Raw genomic sequence first — 24901 nt, 5'->3', positions numbered from 1 at the left:
TGCAAAGACATGGCTTTGTGTTATTTGTAGAGCTCTCACTGATGCCTGCCCACGACAGCCCACCTCTCTTCCTTACGTTTACAGAGGTCCCTCTCCCGCAGGGCTGTTCATGACAGAGACTGATCAATCTAAGTGGGAAGTCTCAAAAGCTACTGAGTCAAAGCAGAGGGCAGGCACTTGAGGTGCCTTTCAGAGCAGCACTCAGGCTGATAGTCTGATTATCCAAAAAGATGCCTCGCTGTACCAAAGCAAATGTTCCTACAGGATCCCTACTAAAGAAATGCTTGCCTTCAAAACACGGCTGCCTGGGGGCATCGTCCTCCTGATTTCAATGGTTGTCCAGGACAGGGGTGTGTGGAGGCCGAATTCAAAAGGTTGTGTTCCCCACCCTATTCTCCCAAAGCAAGAAAAAGCCCTGATATGGAAAAAGATGACAGACAAGTGATGTAAAGGTTCAGCTCCACAGGCACTGCCCTTATTGTCCAAAAACAAGGAGTCCCAAGCAGAGGGGAACATAGCAGAGAAAAAGCCAGAAGCTCAAAGCATGAAGTGTCACGGAAGAATGCACTGCAGAGCCTGCCCGGGATGATCCTGACTCCCGCCCCATCCCAGTGAGCTCAGAGTTTCCAGGATGGGAGTCATCCATCCTTCTGACCTGCTCCAGCTGACATTCAGCACTTGCCACAAGAGCACAGCCCCCACCACCTACACTGATTTGCGCAACAAGGCCTGGACACTCCAACTCCATGAATATGTGGGCAGCATCCTTTTAACCTGCAGGACTCTGCTCTATCTTGTATCAGGGGCAGGAGGAGCTGCTGGGCGGTGAATTGGCAGGAGACCAGCATCTCTCCCCCAGCAAGCCAGCCCTTTGCATTTTGCTGCTTGAGCAAGGGCAGCCTGGTGGGACAGTACAAGCAGCCAATTTCAGTGCGTAGTTTTAAAGTGCCTGGAAATGAATCACTGGAATGAGGAGTGGGATTTTCATCATCATTTTGCCATTTGTTACTTGGATCACTGCTTGCAGTTTTCAGACATTTTAAGCAGTGAAATCCAAGATGTGGGTTTGTGCCAACAAGCAGAGGCTGGATAGAAATGGAGAAGTCACTCGTTTTCACACTTTCCAGTGTCCAGACATAGAGGAATTTGACAGTGACCTTGTTATGCATATGAACTGAGCTCACTGATTCCCAGCCAGAACTTTAATTCACTGCCAAGGATAATAAAATTCATCAGTGTCCAAGTTTCCAACCAATATCAATGGCCAAGTGTTCAGAGGAACTGTGCATGCAGTAGGATGTCATGTGAAGCTGAAGGAACAGTAGATACTCAGGCTGCCCACCCTGCAAATTCAAAGCAGCCTTACTGGAAGGGAATGCAACTCTGACAAGCCTCTGATGTCCACAAGAGCACACCTTCCTGCTGTCAGGATCAAGAGGAACATGAACGTGAGTATGTCTGGGTGGGATTTGTCTACTGGCACCTGTGCAGGCAGGTTCACAGAAAGCAGAGATTCTGCTAGCACTTGAGCACTTACCTCAGTTATTTCTATCCTTTGCCCAGACATGTCATACACATCACCTGCAAGCAAGAAAGACTGAAGTTATAGCCATAAGCTTCAGATAAGAGTTCTCTGGGCTTCTCTACCAAAAATAAATAAATAAATAAATAAATGAATGAATGAATAAATAAATAAAGTGTTTTGAAGCTAGTATTAAATTAAAAAGCGTGAGTAATACAAACATCTTGACATGGGGACTGGGAACTGATGATTCATATCAGTCAGATCCTATGTCAATCCGTGATAAAATCCAAGGACTGACAGATGCTGAAAATAAAAGGCAGTTGCCATAAAGATGACTGGCATTTGGGTAAAGAATTGGCTTCTGCCCAGAAGGGACATAGTGCTAGGAGAGTGTTTTCAGGGTATGACTTCTCTTGTGCCTTTCTTTCAGAATGGGAGACAAAATCCAGCTCCAGGATTATATTGAGTTTGTAGCAGTTCCTGGACAACCAAAGAGAAGTTGTCAAAGCCCCTTCTTCCCATGCTTAGGTAGCAAGGCTGCTGCATTCATTTTCCCTGAACTGATAATCTAGTCACAGAAACGAATGACATCTCGTCCCCAGTGAATGGAGTTTCACTACTGAAGCCTGGACAAAAATTTCACTAGGAAGCTCTGGACTGTGTCCAGGCCAGCCAGATTCAGTACTTCATTGAAATAAGATTGAAATACTGCAAATTACATGAATGACCAATCCATACCTGTACCAGCAACCTCAACTGTGACGCATACAGTCAAGTCTAATTACTAGTACTCCCTCGTAAAAGCCCTGAAGTTTTAGAAAGAAACTCAGAAGCAATCTTTCCTGAGAACTGCACACCAGTTGATCCCGCTGGGAACTGTAACCAAATGGCTATTATACACCTCCTCAATTCGGAGCCTAAGCCTCCATAGCCTCCTTCCTGGCAGCAGAACCAGTTCATTCTTTCTTCTGGCATGACTTTCAAAAATGCTGCGAGTGTAAAATCCAAAGTATTCTGGAGTATCAGCTAAGCATTTAGAAAAAAAATAGGTAGTAGACTGTCTGCATTCTTTCCACTTATTTCCCGTTCCTTTCTTGAACACACATCCAATGTCTATGTTAACATTGGTGACATCCACTTTAGAAAAATAAACTACAGGATATATGAGTAAACAGACTGAAATTTTTCAAACCGTTTAGCAGCACCAGCTCTGGTCAGCATAACAGTACTGTTACACATGTTGTGTTGCCCAAATACAGACAAAGCAAGATTTATAGGAAGAAGTAACTCCTTTAATTAGACCAAAAGGCTGCACTGAGAAAAAAAGACAAGCTTTCTGGCACATCAGTCCATCAGCAGGTCTGATACAGGCAAAACAACATCCATCTCCAAATAGGATGTGACTAATTTCTCTGGGGGAATGTAATGATGTTAATCAATTAGTCAGTTTGTGAATGGTTAGCACCTCTTGAGGAGGGTGAAGAAAATTGCCTGGGGCTGTACAATGAAGGAGCCTGTTACATCAATGACTATTAGGATCTAACAATGCTACCAACTTCTGCTTAACACTTTTTCCAACTCCCTACAAACTTTTCTTTCTTCTAGTAGGTCAAGTAAGCTAGGACTGCAGATGAATGACCGCACCATTGACTAGACACTGACTGAAGGTTAAGCAGCCTGGAAAGGTGTGGAAAACCACTGCTCATGATGGGAAAAATGACTGAATGCAAGAGGTAGCAGTGTAAGTAGCTGACAAAAGTTACAGACAGCACTGTGAAGAGTGGCTGATTTCACAAGCAGATAAGAGGGGATTGTGAGAAACACCTGAACCCTGCATATAGCTGGAAGGAAGGACTGGGGATGTTTGGGGGAGTAGAGTTTTGCAGGTTTAGTAATAGCTGGGTAACCCTATCAATAATAATATGAAAGGCTGAAATCACCTAGGTAGTGATATCAGAAAAAATAACACATTTGGGTACAGATGTAGTAAAACTGGGATCAATGAGGGAAAAAATAATAAGGTGCAGGTTCTTGGGTTGGGTGGATACTGGGGCAGGAAAAGGGAGGTAAAGGGGTAGCGAAAAGGGGAAGCAAAGGACAGGAACACAATATTAAGATATTTAAATAACATAATATCCAAGCTGTCCAGGTATATTTGACAGATAGCCCTGTATCTGATGCCGCAGCTTCTTATAAAACACTCTCTTCTGTATATCATATTTGTTTTCTCTTGACCGAGAGGTGTAAAACCCAGAGAATAAGACAAATGGATAAAATACCGTAGGATTTGCCGTTGATGGAGCACTTGTTGAAACACATGATGTTCTGAGTGAGGGTTCCTGTTTTGTCCGAGAAGATGTACTTGATCTGCCCCAGCTCTTCATTGAGTGTAGTGGTACGGGCCTGGGCTGGCGTGTCGTTCGGTGGGTAATACATTTTGCGGTCCCAGTCAATGTAGAAACTGTTACCCAAGCGTATAATCTCTACGCTGGTAAACCCAAAAAAGAAGGTGATGGAATATTTATTAGTTTAAAGGACAAGATCTTTATCTTCTGCTACCATTAGCAACTGCAGCTGTAAGAAAACTTTGAAGGCAATGACAGGGCATACTCATCAGGTTGTCCTTAAGTGGCCTGTTGTAAGCAAAGCTGAAGCAAGCCTCACTGAAATGATTTGATAGTAAATTCATATTAGTAATATAATAATAATAGTATATAATATTATAATAATATTAGTATATAATATATATATAAAAGTAGTTTAGTAAATTCATTTTCTTTATTTATAGAACAACTTCTCATAAATATATTTGAGAATTTTCAGCAGTACACAGGAAATTTCACAAATCTGATGCTTTCTTTCAGCCTGCACTTCCTTCAGTTGAGGCTATCTTTTTGTGACAGAAGTCCTTAGGCTGGGCAATGAATTAAGAACACCACCAATACATCACTTTCACCCAGACTACCCCAGTGCTACATTAACCCTGCTGTGAACAAGTGACAGTCATTCACGCAGGTCAGACAAGCATTACTGGACTGAAAAGTGAGGTGGCAGCAGCAGGGTGTTTCATTTTGTGCAGTTTAGGGAATGTTTTCAATGAGATTCAGGGCTGATCTGCTCTGTGGTGCCTGGGGATGAGTGCAAGCAACCCAGACCATCAGAACAAGTGAGTCACTGTGTAACTCAATACAATGATGGAGCAGTATCAGCTCATAGACAGCATGAATTTCCACTTTGCTGCTGGTTTGACACACTGGGGAGGAACAGGATGAGTTCCTCGTATTTACCAACACAAAAGAGTCTTAGAATGCAACTTCCGACCCTGCAGCTCTGAGTGTAACTCCTCACCCTCCCAGCAGCTCCAGGAAAAGGGCAGCAGCAGCAGCTAAGGGCTGTCCTTTGCGGTTTGACATCGCAAACTTTTCACAAATGTTCTCTGTGAATCACACAGCAAGGGTTTGCTCTGCAGTCAGTAGCAATTCTCCCTGAAGATCTGGGTTCAGTGATAAATTACACCAACCTAGTCAGTCTACACTGCAACCTCAAGGTTTTGGAGGCAACTCGTCCATGATTCCTACCCTTTAACCCTGCTTGACTATCTGCAACAACCAACACAGCACTGTGTTCTCTGGGAAGTGATGGAGCTGTGTTCATGAAGCACCAAGTACTAGAGATCCTCAGCCTGGTTACACCTACTTTCCTGGCAATCCACACCTCACCTGAGCCTTGAAGCCACCTCGAAGAATGGGCTATTCACTTTGTTTGGTGGGCAGTGCAAATGTGAGAGAGCAAGAAGCTTACCAATAGCAGGCTTCCAGTCTCACTCCCAAAGCATCCTACCCTTACACCTCTCCTTCAAATGTAAAGTCATCCTCTCCTGCTCCAGGACTCACTGCTGTCTCAGCTCCAGCCCTGACAAAGACCTCTGAAGCCAGCAGAAAGCAGAAAAGCAAAGCACCACTGTGTTTTAGAGTTACACTTCAAATGTTTTTAGGCCTTGTCAAATAATGTATGGCCATGGGGTGGAGAAGAAAGGGTCTCACTGAAAAAGACAACATGTTTTTACCCCCCTGTCCTTTTAAAATGACACGGGTCTTGTTAAGACCCACAAAAACAATGGTGGCTATGAGGTGTCCTCACTAGATGTCAACAGCATAGAGCTGGCCTTGGCTGTGTGGGATCATCCACAATGGGGTTGCATTTACATCCAGGAAAAATTCTGCTCCCACATAAAGCAAAAGCTAAAACTCTCCTAGGTGAAACATGAAAGGAGGTTCTGGCACATACCTGACGTAGAGTGAAATCGGCACCACTGTGTTTAGAATGATCACGTATGACCAGAACATGAGGAAGCCGGAGTAGGAGGCAGAGTTGACACCCTCTGCCCAGGGCAGATAGACTTGGAAGTTGTAGCCCTTATCAGACTCCCAGATGCCATTGCCAATGGCTAGGATAAGACACATCAGTGCTAAAAATCCAAAGATCTGGAAAAAAAAAAAAAAAAAAAAAAAAAAAAAAAAAAAAAAAAAACCACTGCATATTAGAAACTGAATTTGTTATGTACAGGTTAATTGGATGACCCTAGTCAAAAGGGGTTGAACAGCTTGAATCACTGAGGAAGGTTCCTAGGAGTGAAGGAGGAAAATAGGCAAAAATATGACACTTTGTCTCAAAGATGCCACTACACTGTGCAGTCTTTAGTGATTTGGGGCTTTAAGTAGAGAGTAGACTAATTTTAAGTAGAGATCTAAAATAGGGTGCTCATGGGCAGCTGGCTGCAGAACATCAGATCTCATTAGAGGTGAGTTGAGCTGCTGCTCTTCAAATATCTGGCTGCATGTTTGGGAATAGAAACTCCGTGGAGGACTTCTTCTGACTGTTAGCCAGATGTGCCATAGTTTCCTCACCATTTCTGAAAAATTAGTAAAGATAATTTGTAATGCAGGAAATCCAGCACTGTGCAGGTTGGAATTCAGCACTGGATACCCTTCTGATGGTTAAAGGAGAGTTAATCACTGACTTAGAACTAATGGTTGCCTTGGTACCTACCATCACAATCTGATTACATTTCATTTGAGCAAACAGAAAGCAACAGAAACCAGTGAGGTGTATCCTTGGACTTTAGGGAGGCCTATTTCGTGAAGCCTAAAGCAACCAGGGTAACAGCAACTGGGAAGAAAATTCCAAAGCAGAACACCTTAATGAAAATGGGGACTTACTCAGGAACACAATTTCATAGACACAAAAGCATTACATAGGTTATAAAAGTTTTTTTGTTGTTGTTATTGTTGTTAAACAAGATAATAGCAATACAAGTACTTGGGAAAGAATAAAAAGAGAAGGGGAAGAAGGAAAGCTAGTAGAAATTAATATGAACTGCAATGAATTACAGACCTTGTGACTATCTAATGGTGATGCAAATACCAAGAAAACAGTAAACTCACTAATAGAGTTGTGGAAAAGGCAGACATTCGACAGACGTTCCTCCATGAATGATAGAGGAATGAAGCAGAAGGATGTATCTATCCCATATGATGTAGCAGGTGGAAAAGACAGTACACCTACTGTGACAAGGAACAATATGTGTCTCTATCTGCTAATAATAAGCATTTTCAAATCAGTGGGTCCAGGTAATTTAAAGCTGAAAGTTTGAAGGGACTGAGAAATTTTCTTAACAAATGAAGTTAATTTTTAACAATGCTTTAAAACTGTGAAGCTCCGCCATACTGAAAATCTGTTAACATAATTGAAATATTTCAAAGGTTGAAATGGTGACTGTGGGAAAGATAAACAGAAGCTAGCATGACATCATTCCTGGACGAATGATAATAAAAAAAATTCTGTTGATATCAACTTCTCCAAATATTTGCCTTAAAAATCTACCATCCTAATAGAAATGTGAAGATATGGAATCAACAGGCTGCACAACAGCACAATTAAAAATCTCTTGCAACTATGGTCATTAGTTCATTATTAGAAATTATAATAATTAGTCATTAAAGGAAATATCAGTGCACTGGGCCATTATGTATAAGGCCACTCAGCAATAACCACAATACAACAGTAACCAATTATTTTTGAAACAATAAGTGTGGTACAAATGTAGAAACATTGCTGGTATAGCAGATGTTTGCATTGCTGAGGTAACCTATGAGGGGGAGAGTGATACTTTATGGTATGATTTGAATCACTTGGTTAAAAGTTCATGTCCAACCAACTTGAGTTTTAACACCTAGAAGATGGTAAATGGGGACTTCCGTAAATAGACATATTGGGCTGAGTTTCAGGAGGCACTTTTATTTCCCACAACTGTAGTAGTTTTTCTGAGCAATTGTGGGAAGCCCAATAAATTACCCCACTGGTGAAATGCAGAGAATATTGCTTGCTAGTAAGGAATGTGGTGTGGTGTTTATAAACCTCTGTGGCCAGCACTAAAAACAGACTTCATTTTGAGCTGTTGTAATCAGGATGATCTAAGGATATGTGAGAGGCATGACCCAGGAACAGGTTATGTCCTTTATTAAACCAATAGATGGAGAAAACAGACAAGCCCATCCATTTTTAGAGGTATTTCAGTTGGTCAAGAGAAAGATTTGACTTCTCTCTGCAGACCTTGTCTGTTATAAAAGAAATGAATTAGAAAAGGCACCTGGCTCTTTTATCCTATCAGCGTACCCTGAATGATTCCTCATTGCCTCAGAGGTTAAAATTTGTCAGTTTGTCAACATAAATCTATCTAGGAAATTCAGTGTACGATTTAGCAACAAACATACATGTGGGGCAAGACAGCTAAACTCTCCTCTAATACTGCAGCTTGTGTCTACTTACTACTGCGTTTGCTTTATGGCTTTATTTTGCTTTATGTCCATTTTGCATGACAATGCTCTTGTCCCTAACAGCTCAATTGGCGTGCAGTCCTCACAGTTACACAAAAACCACTAACATGCTCTTTACTTTCAGACAAATGTGAAAGACTGAGCCGTTAACAGTGGCCCCGGAGATTAATTTCTCTACAGAGAAACAACTGCGTGTAGGATGTTGTAATCATTGCCACAGATCTGCAAGAGAAGGATGTGAATAAACCTGATCACAGACCGGTGACACTTGCCACCATCAGCAGCCTCCCTCTCAGGGACCTGCCTGTGCAGAGATGGATCCTCTGCAGGACTGAGTCAGACTTTTGGAAGGAGGAGCTGACTTCAGATAGACATTTCCTTTCAGAATGACAATTAAAGCAGTCTCGGTTTCTTTGCTGGCACTTTGAGTTCTGCTCCAGGATTTTAAGCAATAAGGCATTTAGTGATGAAGCAGACAGTTATATTATCTGAAAATGTGCCCCCCCCCAAACCTGCAAAAAAAGTAGGTATTGGAGGAAAAACCATTCCTGGCTCTAGCAGTAGTGGGCCTGGCTGAGGAATATTCACTTTTTTCCCCAAGAAATGCTGTGTTCCTCTCCTGCTGTTTTCTGCCCTGTGCTGCCAAAGGGCCTTGCAGAAAGAAATGCTCCCAAACATGAACAAACAGTGACGGTTTCCATCTGGAAAGGTTTATTCCCAATTAACCCCTGTAGGGACAGACCAGGATCAATGCTGAACCAGGTCTCCCTTGGCATGCCCTGCCAAAAACTGATTTGTTCCTGAAGTTTTCTGGACAATTAAACACAAAACAGCTTTGCCAGTGTTAACATTGAACAAGTTTCATTAAGCTAAAATAAGCTATTTATAGCAAGCTGTGGCTGCTTGTATTTCCAAACTCAAGAGAGCAATATAGTGCCTCTTTTTATTACTGCGCTTTGCAACCACTGACCACCCAAACTGTTGGAAGGACCCGATGCCACATCCCCTTTGGTGTGCCAAGAGCCTGTTGCTTGCGTTAGGGCAGAGCTGTACTTAGACACCAAAATGTTAGGTGCCTTAAAAATGCATAAAGGAGAAAAACACATGTTTGGCTCCAACAGTGCCCAAGAACCCAGGCAGAGGCTGATGCAATCCACTGCAACTTTCTCCCTTTCTCTTTTTTTTTTTTTTTTTTTTTAATGGAGCCAAGAAGTAAATCCATCTTGCTCGCATTGATGAAGAGAGGCCAAACAGACTGAAAGCTCTGGGTGGGACCCTTGACTTGTGAAAGAACTTTTGGCAAACCTTCACTGAAAGCTAAATTCTGAGTTCACTGCACAGTTTTTCTCTGCTCCATATCTTTGCTCTTTGGATCCCCTACATCTCTGTTCCCTGCTGCTTTCCAGATGTAGCAGAGCACCTTTAAAAACATGAAGTTTTTCAGAAACCTGCAAAATTCTGAATGTTAGATGCCCAAATCTTGCTTGGTGTTGCTGTCCCCTTAAGTTCAAGGGAGGAAAACAAGCTGATGATAACAGGCAAGAATTTCGCTTGGCAGAGACTGGTGTTACTAAAGTCAAGGGAGTGTCCTCACTGTACACTGAGCAAGGACTCCAGAGGGCCTGAAGATGACCCTGGAGTGGCTCTCTGTGCTGTGGCATTGCTTTACAGCAAATATGCATGTGCACATGTGCAGGACACTACTTCACAGCTCTGGCAGTCTAACCAGCATTCCTCTGGTGCAATTTCAGTCTCATAGGCACAACCTGCTCTGCCCAACAACATCTCCCATCCCGGGACCCAACTAAAGAGCTTTTGGGATGGAGGGTGGGATGGAGAGCAAGGGCAGGAGGGAAGAAGAGGAAACAGATGGCGCTGATGTGTGACCACAGGAACAGCCAGACCTTCCCAGTGTCACAAACTGAAGGCAGTGCAGCATGCATGAAAAAGCTTGACATGATTGAATCTGAAGGAAATTAAATCCTTGAAACTAAATAGCTTTTCTTCAAACAGCATTGAGTAAAGCACCATCAGAATGCATGTCTCTGAAGAACAGCAGTAACAACCAGGATGGTCCCTTGCCTGAGCAGTTTTGAACTCAAGAGGTAAAATATGCGGGCAGTCTGCAAAAGAATCACTACCTCTGCCTGGAAGTGTTTGCCATTTGTTACAACCACTGGCTAGTGTAAACCTCAGCTTAGGTCTACTTCATCATCTGTGGAGAGTGCCTGCAATATAAGATTAGTGTTCTCAAATCTGCCAGCTGCTAAAAACACCACTTTCTGGGTATTAACAGGACCATGTCTAACTTTTTACCCTAATGTGATAAGACAAAAGCTCGCATCATGTAAATTAACAAACTCAATTACCAAGTCCTATGCAGATATCAAAGATGCCAAGAAATCAGGAAGAAGAGAGAGAACTGCTAATGTTTACATAAATAGAAAATGACAAAATTACTAGGGAAAAAGGCATTTGTGGGCTTCAAAGTGATTCTCACAAAAAAAAAAAAAAAGTAAAGCAAGCGAGAGCACAGCAAATGAAAAGCTCATAAGAAAGGTTCTTAACATTGTCAAGGTAATGGCCTTGCTTTGCAAGATGGGTTCGCAGAGGCACTACAGGACTCAGTCTGCTAATACATTTCTACGGAATTTTTCTTTTTATCACGAGTCACTTCTGATACTCCCTCATTTGTGTGGACAAAGAGGTGGAGCATCTGGACATGATGAACACAGCTGAAGAAATTAAGCTAAACTAATCAGACTTACCATCAACACAAGGATGTTCATGAGCCGATCAATGCTTGTCCTCTTAAAAGTTGTTTTTCCACTGTTCTGCATGAGTTTGGTGTCTGGCCCTGGGGATGAAACAAGTTCGTGAGTTTTAGAAATAAAGCTTATCAGTTCTAAAACCAGTTCCCTCTGAGGCTATACAGCATAAATACCCATCGCAGCTTTCTTGAAGGTAGGTACATACAGTATACAGTGCTAGTAGGAAATTTAGGCAGAAAAAGGTTAAGTCTCTTCCCTTAGATTATATGGAAAGAGTCACATAAAGCCATTAATTCTGTGTTTTGATCCGTTCTCTTTTTTCATTCTCTTTTTTCAGCAGTCTATCCTCCCTTTCAGGTTGAATTACTTTTCACAGAATACCTGATACTGCTCTGTTATTAGTGACATGTTATACATTGTCTCATATGTCTACAGCACTATAGAAACAACAGAAGGTCTATGCTTGTAAAAAGCAATATAGTAATAGTCTACAATAGTATCATTGATGACCCTGATATTCCAATATGGACTGAAGTCATATAGAAAAGCTGTGGAATTTTTAATTGGATATACTTAAGAGTGGGAAATTCTGAACAGGTCTGGGGAGAGAGACTCCTATTGACCCAACATGGGTCACTAATGGCAGATTTAATTCAGATTTAATTAAGTACTTTCATATTGAGTGACCAAGACTTTTCTCATATACTTTGCTGCATGTTTTTCAGAAATAAGAGCCTACTTCTGCTAACAAATACATTTAAGTAAGATCAAATGGGATGTTGTAATATATCATTTGCAACCCAGTTTTCTCTTATAGACTAATGTTAAAAATTTCAGGTTAAAATCCCCTACAGTATGCAAAATTCCTAGCCTAGATTTAAACTAAGGGATTGCATGCATTGTTTTGCTTTTTTTTTTTTTGGTTTTAGCAGTTAGAAACATATTTTCCAAAGAGGAAAATATTTGGTTCATTTGTCCTTACTAGTGTGATGTGCTCCTGTGCTAAAGCTTTTGTGCTCTGCAATTCACGTCAGTTTTTCTACCCACCAGCATAAATAACGAGACCATAGCACCACTCTGTGTTCCTGATAGTACAGCCCCTCAGCAACATCTTCTCATTGTCCAGGGCATACTTCTCTCCTCGAAGAGTAAGAGTTCCTGTGAACTTATCCAGCTTGTTATTTGGTGCCTCACATTTGACTTCACCTGTTTAAGAAAAAAAAAGAAAAAAGCTGGTAAAAATCTTTGTAACCTAGAAATATGTTGATTAATACTGCATTCTCATGTGATCCCCAGACAGGGAATACTATATAGTAATACTAGATTGTAACTGCAGTTCCCTGCTGACCCTGTCATGCCCATCCTTTATCCTACATTTACTGATGTTTTGAGATATTGCTCTTACCCCATATCTTGTCATAATCCAATGGGCCACAACAAATTTGGATTTATCTGAGGTTTTTGGAAATGGCAATTTTTTACTAGTAGAGTCCAAAACAAAGTTTCCACTCCTTTTATGTGCATGAGAAGAAATACTGAACAAGCAACATACTTTTAATCCTTTTACAGCAAGTTCATCATGGTAGGATGTCACTGGATAATTTTGGATAACAGTGCTGACCTCACATAATTCCTATTCCATTTTCTTTAAAACTGCATGAACCCAAGTGGGAAAATCATTGCCTGAAGGCTGCAAGAGAGTAATTAATTGAAGTGTCTTTGTTCACTGTTTTTAATTTCATCTACTTTATACCTTAAAGTCCCACTGGCACTTGAAAAAAGATGCTACTGTCTTTGTCCATGTAGCTGACACTCTAAGTGATTGGAGAACCTGTTCCCATTTCCACACTTATTTATTTCTTATAACAAAACACGTTCACATAAAACTGTAAATACAGATACTTCAGTATAAAAATTATTTAAGTCAACATTTGCACCCAACATCTGAAGATTCAAAGCAGAGTCCTGTGGATGTATTGGAAAGAACTGGAAAATACAAATACACCTTACTGAAAGGGATTCCAAGATTTCAGTCTGTTCAGTTAATCAGTAGAAACATTAAAGTTATTTTGATCACAATCTGCAAATATCTACACGAGGACCAACATTTGCAGAGAATACAACTCTCCCAGCTGTTCTCAGACACTCAGTTCAAGAGGTTGGAAGCAAAATCCAGTGAAGTGCAGACAAAAAGTACAGCTTTAAGTATCATGGTAATCTCCACCACTGAAAATTTTAAATTCAGGAATGGATGTTCTTTTCAGAGAAAAGTAGCTCTACTGTAGTGCAGATAAATCATCAAATTTGAAAGGTGAAGCAGTTAGGAAATTCAATGATACATGTGACATCATAGCTGATGATTCTGTTCTTGTGTTTTATCATCTAGTTGATCCAAGAACAATCAGACCTGTCCTCCTTAATTTGTAAAAGGCTGCAGTAACCACACCTGTCTCATGACAGCCCTTGCAACCCCCAAAAAGCGTAATGAAAAGAGAGGCTTTGCAGTGTAAGCTGAAACACAGCACAATGAGACTGGTGAAACAAAACCAGGGCGCACGATCTGTCACTAGGAAGACTGTGCCTCTCACGCTACTGTTGGGACATGCCTTGAGTACCTCGTGCGTTAGCATCTGAATCGGCTTTCCAGTAAGTGGGTGGGTCTGAGATTTTGACATCAGAACGTATCCACTCAAGTTAGTCTGACCACAAAAAAGTGAGAAGCTTGAGAAATTCACCCAGTGCACCTGCCCCAATGACTCTGAAAGAAGCTGTGCCTCCTGTCTCCTTCTTCCGTTAACAGCAGGTTAATCTGAATGCATTTCACCTGAAAGAGTTAAATACTGCAAAGCCTACATGTGATAAGTAGTACGTAAGAGAAAAATATTGTTTCCTTACTTGTCTCCCAGTTCCTCATATCAAATCAAGTTCATCATTTTGCAAGCATCTTGCTTATCTGAACCATCGCAACATCAACAAACATCGTAACTCACTGTAAGCATTCCACTGAGTGTCTCTATTAGCTGCTCAATCCTTCCCTCTCTTCCTCTCTTAAGAAATAATTAGATAAAGAATTACATAAATATTTAAATACTTTCACAGAGATAAGCTAGGGAAATGCAAGGTTGGGTCTGATTCCTGGCACTCTTCCCAGTATTCTTCCAAATATAAATCGTCCTGGGAAACATTTTATTTAGTATTGCAAGGAGGCCACTTTTATTTTCAGTATAACCAAAATAGAGATATAAAGGACAAAGAAATATTTGATAGAGGAAATTTAATTTCCAAATGATTTTGAAACATTGTTTTTTTGATTATGCAGTATCAAGAATGCAGTATCTTTAGATAAGCATTATACAGAAAATGCTTGAAATATGTTTTAAGATTAAGATTTTGCTTACAAATTGATACACACTGCAGCCTCCTCAGGAAGACAGTTAAGACATGCAACCTTGACTATTAACTTAGAACATCTAGCTGCAGCCTCAAAAGCGTATTTCTCAAGACCTAAAGCACTCAGAACCACAGCCTTCACTTTGGAGAAGTCCCAATGTACTGAGCCACTGCTGAGCTGAGACCACACACAATATTTCACAAAACCTCAATGTTGAAAGCAAAAGAAAAGCCCATGCCTTTGGATGGTACCACCAGAGACTGTTTAAGCTACGCTCTCTGCCACATCACCACAATTTTTCCTGGAATCATTATTTCAAAGAGTGTTTTATTATTATTTATTTTTCCTCTTTATTTAAAAGCACTTCCTGAGAGCCTGCAGTCCTTGAGAAGTTCCAAGGACAGCAGCACTCACTCCACCCCCTTCCATACTGACTCTTCCCACAACCCTGCCCTCCTGTCGAAGCCAACAGGGCTCTGTGAAGCTTGACAGACACCCCTTGGTCTGTTCCCCCATCCTCTCTCTGCAGAGGGACTACGTGTGAGCATGGGGTATTCTGTTTGCAGTAGGTCGCGCCCCTTTTTCCTATATATGTGCTGTTACATATTTGAGATGCAAGACAGTGTGAAGAAAGGACGCCTTGACTGTTAACCACATCTGCACTGCTGGTCCATAAATATCCTAAAATGCAGTCTTTTGGGGGCACCAATAGAGGAGAGGAATTGATATAAGTGAATTTTCTATGTAGACTCACCATTGAACTCTGTCAGTTTCTGAAGGTCTTCTCCAAGCTCAGCAGTGACTGTCAGTGCCTGCTTCACCTTGAGGTTTGTTTCACTGTAATAAATTAAATAAGGCATAAAGGACTGAGTCCAGCACTCCCTGAAAACCTTCCTTCTATTCTTGAGAACTGTATTCTTCCTTAGACACCTGATGGACTGTGCTATCATGGGCCTTTTCTACCTCACCAACGGAATGTAATTGTCTTTTTCAGCTGCAAAGACACACAGTCCAGAGGAATTCAGGACATGGGACCAAAGAGGGCAAGGTGGCTCTGCCACTGTCACCACAAAGTGTAGGACTAAGCATCCCATCTCTCTGAGCAGCTTGCTATCTATCCTGCCACTCATACCACAGAATCCCCAGGTACTTGAGCATATAGGAGAGCTTTGGATCTTCTCCCATAGTATTCCAGTCCTGAAGGGCACTGAAGTCCTGGGACTAGCTAGCTGGGGAGGTGAGTTGAAATGCAACATCAAAGAAGCATTTAATTTGTCCTAGGCCTCCTAAAGGTTTTTCCTGGCACTTGCATGTACCAGAACTATGGGCTTATTTTCAGGAGGAAGCAGAAGGAGAAAATCCAGAGGACTGCATGTAGGGTCCGAACAAACCAGGTCACCTAATCTCTCTGGTCTTACTTGGTCACCAAAGCAACACCAAAGTCCACAGCTGACGCTAACTCTGGGCAATGTAGCAATGCAAGTTGGGTCATAACGATGAAACCAGCTCCAGTTTATGCTCACTAATACAAATAAGCTGTAACCCTCTGACTTGTGGCTAGTTGTGCCCTGGAGTAAGCAACATTTGGACCGAATAGACCATTGTGGCATCCAGGGCCACCCTACAAGATTTGGCCTTGCTCTGGCAGCAGTGACTGTCCCCCAGGAGCAGGATGGCTTGCTTACCCGTCCAGTTCGGCCGTCTCGATGTAGGTCAGGCTGTGCGGCTCGCTGCTCGACAGTAACAGCAGATCGGCCTGAACACAAACAAACAGACTGGACATGAGTTATGGGCAGTGGCACCGCTATGCTGCCTGTGGTTTCTGAGCACTGCAGCTCTCTGGGGTTGTTGTCACCCCTGCTGACTAGTCTGCTTGTGAGTGATAGGCAATAAGAGCAATTATGGAGAATAACTGGGAGCAGGATGGAGAGAAACTGTACTCACCGTCACAAAGTTGTTGTTTTCTAGTTTTATTATATCCCCAACTTGGACATTCATCCATTTTTCATCCTTCAACCTGCAAGAGAACCCCCAGTAAGTAGGCGCATAGAGCAAACACCACTTATGAACGTAGGGTACTCTGCTCTGCTCCAGGCTGTATGTCTCATCAGGACTTGGGCTGATGGTAAAACGGAGCAGGGTCTGCCACTGTGTGGCCTGGTCTGTGGTAGGCTAAGGGACAACACAAAAAGCACTGTCCTGTCCAGGTTCTTCCTTCCTTCTCCTAAACAGCCACGGTGTCTCAGAAAGAAACTCTCCCCATCTGCAATGGCCTTCACAGCATGAAATGTACAGGCACCCAGCTAAACTGCAAGCACCAGCATAAGCCATGATAGGTGTGCATGAAAATCCTAGAGGGTAAAACTATCATGATATATCAAACAGGACTGCGTATTCAAGCTGGAGTTGACCTCAGCCGTCAATGTCAGTCAGAGTTGGGGCAGGACCTGTGTTTTCCTTTTTTTTTTTTTTTTTAATGGAGAACATTAACACATTCCTATTTTAATACGTGTTTACTAGACACAGTAACTAATAGACAGTAAACTAAGAAACTGGTTCACTTAGGAGAAAGCACAAAAAGTATGTTCCTATTCTTCAGTTTCCAGTTATATTTTTAACTGTTCAATCATCTGCTGGAGTTTACACAATATACTACTATCTATAGTACAGAAACAAAAAAAAATCACCAGAAACTTCACAGCTGTCTACAGCTGTGTCCTAAGGCTGCTGGACTCCATGGAGCTGCAAGCAAACAGCACATCTGTCTGCTACAACAGCCAAAGCCCCTGCTATTACTTCTGAAGACAAAGAACAGTGCTAAGCAGTACAATATCCAAGACAGATTTGAAATGTTTTGAGCACATTTAAGTCTGAGGCATTATGCACATAAGTAAACACACTCGAAGTATTACAACATGGATGAGGAAGCTAGCTGTACTTCTTGATTTAAAATCACTTGTTGCTAATGTCTGGTGTTGCCTAGCGTAGAAATAAATGTTACAAGTATAGACAGGGAGATATCCTTGACTGTCATTTCCAGGCTAAGGAGTAAAATATTATAATACTCCCAAAGTAGCACTTATTTAAACATATGTATATATCCATCCAGGAAAAGAAATAGTTTACTTTCTGCCTGTGCAGGGTCACAGCCATAATGTCTGCACTGATTGTGTATTGGGTTCTTTAAGCAGCCACATAATCCAGAACCACACTGTGATTTAACATGTTAAAAGACAATCAATTCCATTTTAAATTGTTTAGTGATCTTTGGGAATCACAAAGGGGAAAAAACTAAATGCTCTTCCCAGTGGTATATGTTCAGTCAAAATTACAGCAAAAGAAAAAGGACTTACATGCCATTGATCAGGACCTGGACTGGGCGGTTGTTGACGTGTTTGTCGCTTTTGTGTCGATTCTGAAAATTTGATCATCACGTTAAAGGGCATTTCCAGGAAACCAAGCATACAATAGCTGTAGGCAGTTCAATAACATTTTAGGTTTTCACCCAGCTGGCTGAATGGGTATGGCAGATTAGACTCACAACTGAGTCATAGTTGAGCTCATGTTCAGCTAGTAAGACAGGACTGCAGAGAGCAGCAGGCAACACAGGGCTTGCTCTCAGAGGGAAGAGAGAGGGCAGGGCCTTATGTGCCTCTTAGCACAGTCCTGATTCAAGTGCCATTGGTCCTGCCCATCACAGTTCCATAAACTAGGCACCCAGAGAAACCCAACCCTCTGCTCTGGTATGGGAACTGGCCAGAGATGCTCTAGATGAACAGAGATGCTCCCTGGGGAAGCACCTCACCATCTCTGACCTGTCCACATGCAAAGCTGCACTGTGTCTCCACTGAGCTCTAGACTTATTTTACTGAAGGAAGAAAATCAGATGTTAATCTCAGCTGTGCCCTAGTCTCACTCCATGAAGTTGGTGGAGCTTTGGCTATTAGCTCTGATGGGAGCAGATTTTGGGCAAAGTTGGGCAAGCATGAAAAATAACACACAGGTTGTATGCTTACTTTCCTGGGATACCCTCCTACATTGGGGCTATATGTCAGAGGATGAGTTGTCTGAAGCGAAACCCTAAAATCAGACCTCTGTGCATGCATCCAGGCATATCCATTGGTTACCATGTTTTCCAACATGCTGAGCAGTTCCAGATAAAGTCGATGGAGCTGCTGAGCTGTTCAGCAATTAGGAAATCCTGTCTCCCTTTTAGATAATGAGCTATAAATTTGGGGATCTAATCTCAGACCTCATCTTGGCCAGAGATCAGTTCTCCAACTGCCCTCCACTGACTGTATTTATTTGAAACGGTTTGCTTTAGTCACTGTGCTGAAGAATGAAGAGCAAACTCCAAAGTACACGACAGCAATACAGATCTTACAAAATCGTCGATGGCATCCTTGACTCCTGATACGGCCAGCACCAGCACGAGGGGCACCACTGTTGTAAACCAGGCCAGTGAGGAAATTTGAGGAATCAGCTGTAAGAAGAAGAGATCTCAGATGAGAATTTTTTTTGTCTTTTCATCAGCTGGAAACAAAATACTGTTTTCTGTGGAAGCTGCAGACAACATTTTTCTACAATATCTGAATACAGAATAAAGACAGAAATGCAGCTCTGTCACTTACATGTGACCACACAAATATGGGAGAGCCAGGGAACCCAAGCTTTGCTCACAAACCAAGCTGTAATTTAGGATATAAACTGGTGTTATCAGGAAATGCAATGGGTTGCTCTTTATTTGTAACTTTGGGATCGCAAAGTCCCCAGTGGATTTTTCTGGAGGCACTGACATAGGCAAGCCTGATGTGAGGGACCCAGAGTTATCTGATCAAGGCCTGCTGTGCAGAGCCTTTGATGTTTCAAATGCTTCAAAAGAGTCGTAGGATCATTTAGGTTGGAAAAGACCTCTAAGATCATCGAGTCCAACCATTAACCTAGCACTGCAAAGTCTACCACTGAACCACATCCCTCTCACTGCATTCATCAGAGTGGATCTGGGCAGTGTCAACTCCATGGGGATGGTTAAATTGACATTTATGCCACCAAACCAGTGCTTATGGAGAGGTGCTCTTTGGGACTGCTCCTTCCACTGCACTGTCACAACCCAGATCCTACATGCATCACCAAATCCAGCCAGAAGGAATGATGTTTAGGGACCAGCAGAGCCCCACACATCTGTGGAGGCTGCAGAGCCACGTAACTGTTTCCTTCTCACCCAACTGGGAAGATGCACGTCCTCCTGGGCTGTGCCCATGGCACGGGGAGGCAGAGTCCCCACAGCCTGCCCGTCACAGCCTCTCCTTCTAGTGCTACAGGGATTGAGTGAGCCAGCAGAAGAGGCAAAAAAAATAAATTGGGGGCATAGGGAGATATAAAAGACTAATCGTTGCCTTCTTTAGCCTAATTGGATGAAAGCAGCAGAAAAAGCACTATGCTTTTATAAACAGTCACTCCTAGATGGCTCAGCAAAAGACACAGCTGAATAATTTAAGGCAAATAGCTTGAAATACTGTAAATATGATAGACAGACAGCTAGAGTGCAGTACAACAACACAGGAACAGTGCTGTCAGCTTAGCTGAAAAGGCACTTTTACTATAAGCTAGTTTCTTGGAAAATATATGTGGACTGAAATTTCCCAAATTCATTCCCTGTAAATAAGCACAGAAGATTATATATAATTTGGTACAGGCTGAGCAAAATTATGCCTAGGAAGTCTTTAGTTGGGAGACTGTAAAAGATCATTTGAAAAAGGTAATTTTGAAAACTCGTGTGCACTGAAATGATTAGATTTAAAATATAATTACTGACACAATCAAAATTGTACCAGTTGTTTTTGTATTTATTAATTTATTTATTTTGGATAATACGTATTCCAGTACGACTCAGCAATGACAGACCACACAGCATTTTTCCATATTCTAGCAAAGGGCAAAGGGGCAGAACTCCTGATACCAATTTCTCTGGAGTGTCCAGCTTTCAGATACGGTAACAGCATCATCATCGGCTATGAGCAAAGTGCAGCTTGATGCCACTAGGAGCCACAGGGTTTGGTGGTGTTGCCACTGTCTGGCATGATCCATGTTAGGCTCCTTCCTCACCCTGCCGGGCAGGGAGCAGCAATATTCAGCTTTATGCAAACGAGCTACAACCCTCAGCCTTCCTGATGTTAACTCCTTCTTTCCCAGGGAAACTGTACTGTTTACAAATTTGTCTTTCTTCATGCTGTTTCCTTTGAGGCAGTCAACGCAGTATAAAAATTTGCCTTTAAACCTTTTATACTACCAAAGGAATAAGCAATGTAAATCCAAGGACAGGCAGGAGCACTCAGATTTAGACACAAAGGAGTAAGAGGGCAGGGCATGAAAAATTTATACAATTTGCTGAAAAGTTCAATTAATATTTTTCTTCATTTATTTCAAACCCTCACCCAAAGGTAAGAGAGGAAATTGCTTTTTTTCTCCTCTACTTTCTGTCTACTTCAAGGTTTTACTAAGACGATAATTCATAACAGGGAAATAGCTTGCACTTTATTACAACTATCAACACATAGCCAGGCTTTGACAACAGACAACACAATCTGTTAGAAAGAGCACAGCACAGTGAGTTCATACCTGCAAAATCAGCAAGAAAAGAAAGTAAGCATTGGCTATTCGCTGGAACTGTTCAAACAGGTTGAGAGGCAGGAAAGTGAAGAAGTTGTATTTCGATGTTTTAATTGAATTGTTCTGTAGGGAAAAAAAGAAGGCAAATAAATAGGATTGGTAAAACAGGAAACGAAATTACAGCACAACCCATTTCAACTGTGTTTTTACTTGCTTAAATTTAGCAATAGCATTGTTTTCAGCAGCAGCTCAAAAATCATTTCCTTTTCCCCATACAGTCATGTCGAGTCTGGGTAAACAGAGAATTCCTCACGGAATTGATGAAAACATGATGCTCAGCTTATGCCAGTGCAGTCGCAGGTGGATGCAGGTAGGTGTAGTCACTCAGAGACACATTGTCCTTTTATTATTCTTTCCACTTACAAGATGCACAAACAGAATTGAAAGGAAAAAAAAAAGAAAAAAAAAACTGGAGCACAAGCCAGACATTTTGTTGGTAGAATCTACAAAATAGTTAGTAAACACATGCAATGCCACTTATCTATAACTTGTCCTGAGACTTCACAGCAGCAGTTGCTGGAACTATAGGTCTGCCCAGGGAGAGAGCCTGGCATTATGGCCTGTAGCTGATTCAGCAGCCTGGAGAGGTGACTGGTTTCTATTCCATAGGGATCACTTGAACGTGGCTTTGTGCAAACAGCCACTAATGCAGGAAATCACCATTTCACTAAGCAAGCTGCAGCTTTGTTCCCTATTTCCAGTTTCTTTTTCTAATTACAGACAGCCCCTCCAGCCACAAGCAATGGCTGGTCCCCTGTCTGTCTTCTTCAAAACAGAGAAAGACACCAGTTCAGTATTACAGCATGGGGTATTTTCTTCCCTGAAGATCAGAGCTCTCTGGTCTCTTTCTTGCCACCATGGCTCAATCCATCGTATTGAGCTCACCAGCTAGGGCTGTCCCAAATTCCTAGAGGTTTTAGCTCAGGTCTGCCTGTTCTTTGTAGTGCTCTTTGGAGCTGCCTGACACACCAGCTTCCAGAGCAAAACCTTTCCATGCCTCTCAGCTATTTACACAACCCTATCCTGATGGAGTGCACAGTATGCGGTGCTCAGGGCTGTGGTAGCAATGAGATCCTGGGCTGAGTGCCCAGCATCAACCCAGAGGTTTACTCTTTTCAAGCCTAACACTCTGTTGGAGTATCAACAGGCCATATACAAGCTCCCGAGGGCACAACAAAGTACGAAGGGACACACTGAGCATAGAAGGAGGCACAGCATGAGCCCAGGGTCTCAACACCAAGGACGGAAAGAGCTATGCACATCTGGGCAGGTGAGTGTGACCCACAGGTTTGTTCCTTGGCTTGACAAGAATTTTGACAACTATTTTTCCCAGCACTGTAGGGAAATGGCAGACACTTTCCTCCCCTTGGTATTGAGGTGTGCTGTGCTTTCCTTTTATATGAAATTTATTACTCATTTATCCAAGGTTAGTCCTGGAAGTATGTATGCCATCTGTTGCCAGCATATCTAAAATTTCTCTCAGAGAAGCTCTCTAGAAAAAAGCCTATTAACCCCCTCCAAAGAAACCTAGTGTGACAGCACACAAGGAGGTTTATATTGCACAATGCATGTTCATCCAGGAGTAGATTTGCTGGTTCAGTTGAAGAGTAAATGGCAACCATACTGGCAGCTATAATGGTGACATTAATACGTACATTAACCTAGGACCTCCACTTCTAAACTGACTCACATCAGCATGTTTCCACTGTTAAACCAGTTATTTATCATCGGCAGCATCAAGTGTGTAAGGGGGAAGCAATTCGATTTTACACAGTTATTAGATTTCTGGCTACATCGAGACACAAAGTACAGTAACACTCTTTGGTGCCAACTTCATGTTTTAATCCTTTTGTACAAGCCAATGAATAATCCTCTAAAAGACCAGAGGTGGAAACGCCCTTCATGGAAGAGCTAGCCAAATCCTCCAGTTGGTGGCAAGAAGAGATGATTATCAGTGATCATCATATGACAAAATATTGCCTGTCTCCTGGCACCATGTAGCCATCGCTGGGTGTGGCTAACTCTGCCTGTGATCTAAATATCATGACACCTTCTTAAATTCATTTAATTTCAGAATTCCGCAGCACAGGATATGTACTGAGCATGCAGGCTCTATGGACGCTGCTAAAACAGAAGCAACAGAATAGCAGCATCCTCTGCAAACACAAAATTCAGAGAATTAAATGACTCTGTTGACAAGTCTGCGTCCAACAGAGTCTGGCAGATTATATTTACCAAAATCTGGATCTAAAGATGTCCAACAACCCTACAAAAAAAACATAAAAATCACTGCTACTTACTTAAAAAAGAGAAGACAGTAGCTACAGGAAAAAGTACGGATAGAGGACTTGACCTTCATGCGTCACCAGATTTCAGAGGGTCGTATACATGGGAAAAACTAATCTGTAAACACAAAGTTTAAAGGACTTTGCCTGCAAAAATCGCAGAGGTGGGTAGGAAAAGAATGGGAGTGGTTTATTTCAATTCCTGCCTTCTATTTCTGTCCATTAATTACGTCAAGAAAACCACCAAATGAACCAGAGACATTCAATTTGTTTCCTATTGCCATTAGGCATGTTAAAATTCCCGAACATAACAGCTTCCACATGCTTAACTACATGGATCTGAACATCCAGTGTTTTCTTCACAACAGTTGAAGATAGGGATAATGTTTGTCATGTGCTGTTTTGGGGACTTTGGGACACTGCAGACCTCAGGATGAGGACAGGTAATATCACAGTGGAGTTGCTCACTATTTTAAAATCTATAAACAAAACCCAAGGCTGGAAGAATTCTCCATAATCATTATAAAGATTTCTAATTCAACCACTGACTTGTTCATGGCCTTCAGGGGCTAAGGGAATGTAAATATTAAATGGTAGAAACAAACTAGGAGAAACGTCAACCTTTCCAGCTGAGGGCTCTGCATTCCCATCCAAGGATAGAGCTGAAGTTCCGTGTGAGAGATGTTCACGTTTTCATGCAGTACTCCAGGGCTGTGTGCTTTGACAGCTTGGGGTCTCTGTTATAGGGAAGCCTTGGCTGGGCTCGACTCCACATCTTATCCTGTTCCATGATGCATAATACCACTCACTCACAGCTGTTCCTGACTCTGGGATGGGAGCTACAGGCACCAGGGGCACCACACTGAGTTAAACAGTCCATACACTGCCATCATTTTAAGAGAAATGCCTCTAGCACATCATCCTCCGTACCCCCCCCATGCTTTGCCCTCAGTGAGGGAGACTCCCATGTGGGACAAGTGATGGAGAGGGAAAACCTTTGAAGCGACAATTAAGTATGAAGAGGCCTTTCAGGAACTCCTCGTTCCGCAGCAGAATCACAAAAATCGAACATCCAAGACAAGCAGCTCCATGGGCCCAGCACAAAGTCCCCCATTCTGCCCTAGACTTCGTGGTTTACCTCCGACAGCCATGGACCTGTGTCCCGAAGGATCAGCATGCCCCTGGTTACCCAGCCCCAGGCTCTCAGGACGTGAAGCTTGACACGAGAGCAGCGTCGACCTGTGGGTGAGGGATTAGACTCATCTGCTCTTTTCAGGGGCTACATTTGCACCTCCTGGAGGTGAGACTCCACCGCAACGTTTTCCCTAAGAATAGCGCTCACAGCATCATGGTTACACGAGTCCAGATCTGGCAGATGAGCTGTTACTTCGGGGGTGTTTTCAGAAGCCTGCCTCTGACGTCAG

The 24901-nt window shown here is 42.3% G+C and overlaps 1 protein-coding gene and 1 long non-coding RNA gene across 5 annotated transcripts in view; one reads left to right on the top strand and one right to left on the bottom strand.

Annotated features, from left to right (window-relative positions):
* LOC121061435 (phospholipid-transporting ATPase ID-like) overlaps positions 1-24901 on the bottom strand; it is a 69915-nt gene that overhangs the window by 20995 nt on the left and 24019 nt on the right. For all 3 annotated transcript variants that reach the window (XM_040540274.1, XM_040540273.1, XM_040540275.1), the window contains exons 4-14: positions 21142-21255; positions 18908-19006; positions 17877-17938; positions 16468-16540; positions 16209-16279; positions 15278-15360; positions 12180-12338; positions 11130-11218; positions 5813-6009; positions 3805-4013; positions 1538-1581 (exon numbers count right to left, since the gene is read on the bottom strand). In XM_040540274.1, coding sequence (XP_040396208.1) covers positions 1538-1581; positions 3805-4013; positions 5813-6009; positions 11130-11218; positions 12180-12338; positions 15278-15360; positions 16209-16279; positions 16468-16540; positions 17877-17938; positions 18908-19006; positions 21142-21255 — 1200 coding nt within the window. The remainder of the gene's footprint in view (positions 1-1537; positions 1582-3804; positions 4014-5812; positions 6010-11129; positions 11219-12179; positions 12339-15277; positions 15361-16208; positions 16280-16467; positions 16541-17876; positions 17939-18907; positions 19007-21141; positions 21256-24901) is intronic.
* Positions 36-19006, top strand: LOC121061436. Of its 2 annotated transcripts, none has more exons than XR_005815092.1 (3): positions 36-1448; positions 3134-3266; positions 18848-19006. It is a non-coding gene; the product is annotated as an uncharacterized LOC121061436 (long non-coding RNA). The 2 variants fall into 2 exon arrangements; XR_005815091.1 differs by having other exon boundaries at positions 3131-3266.

This window comes from Cygnus olor, chromosome Z, assembly GCF_009769625.2.
Source record: "Cygnus olor isolate bCygOlo1 chromosome Z, bCygOlo1.pri.v2, whole genome shotgun sequence".
NCBI classification, from domain to species: Eukaryota; Metazoa; Chordata; class Aves; order Anseriformes; family Anatidae; genus Cygnus; species Cygnus olor.
This window is presented reverse-complemented; position numbering and strand designations above follow the sequence as displayed.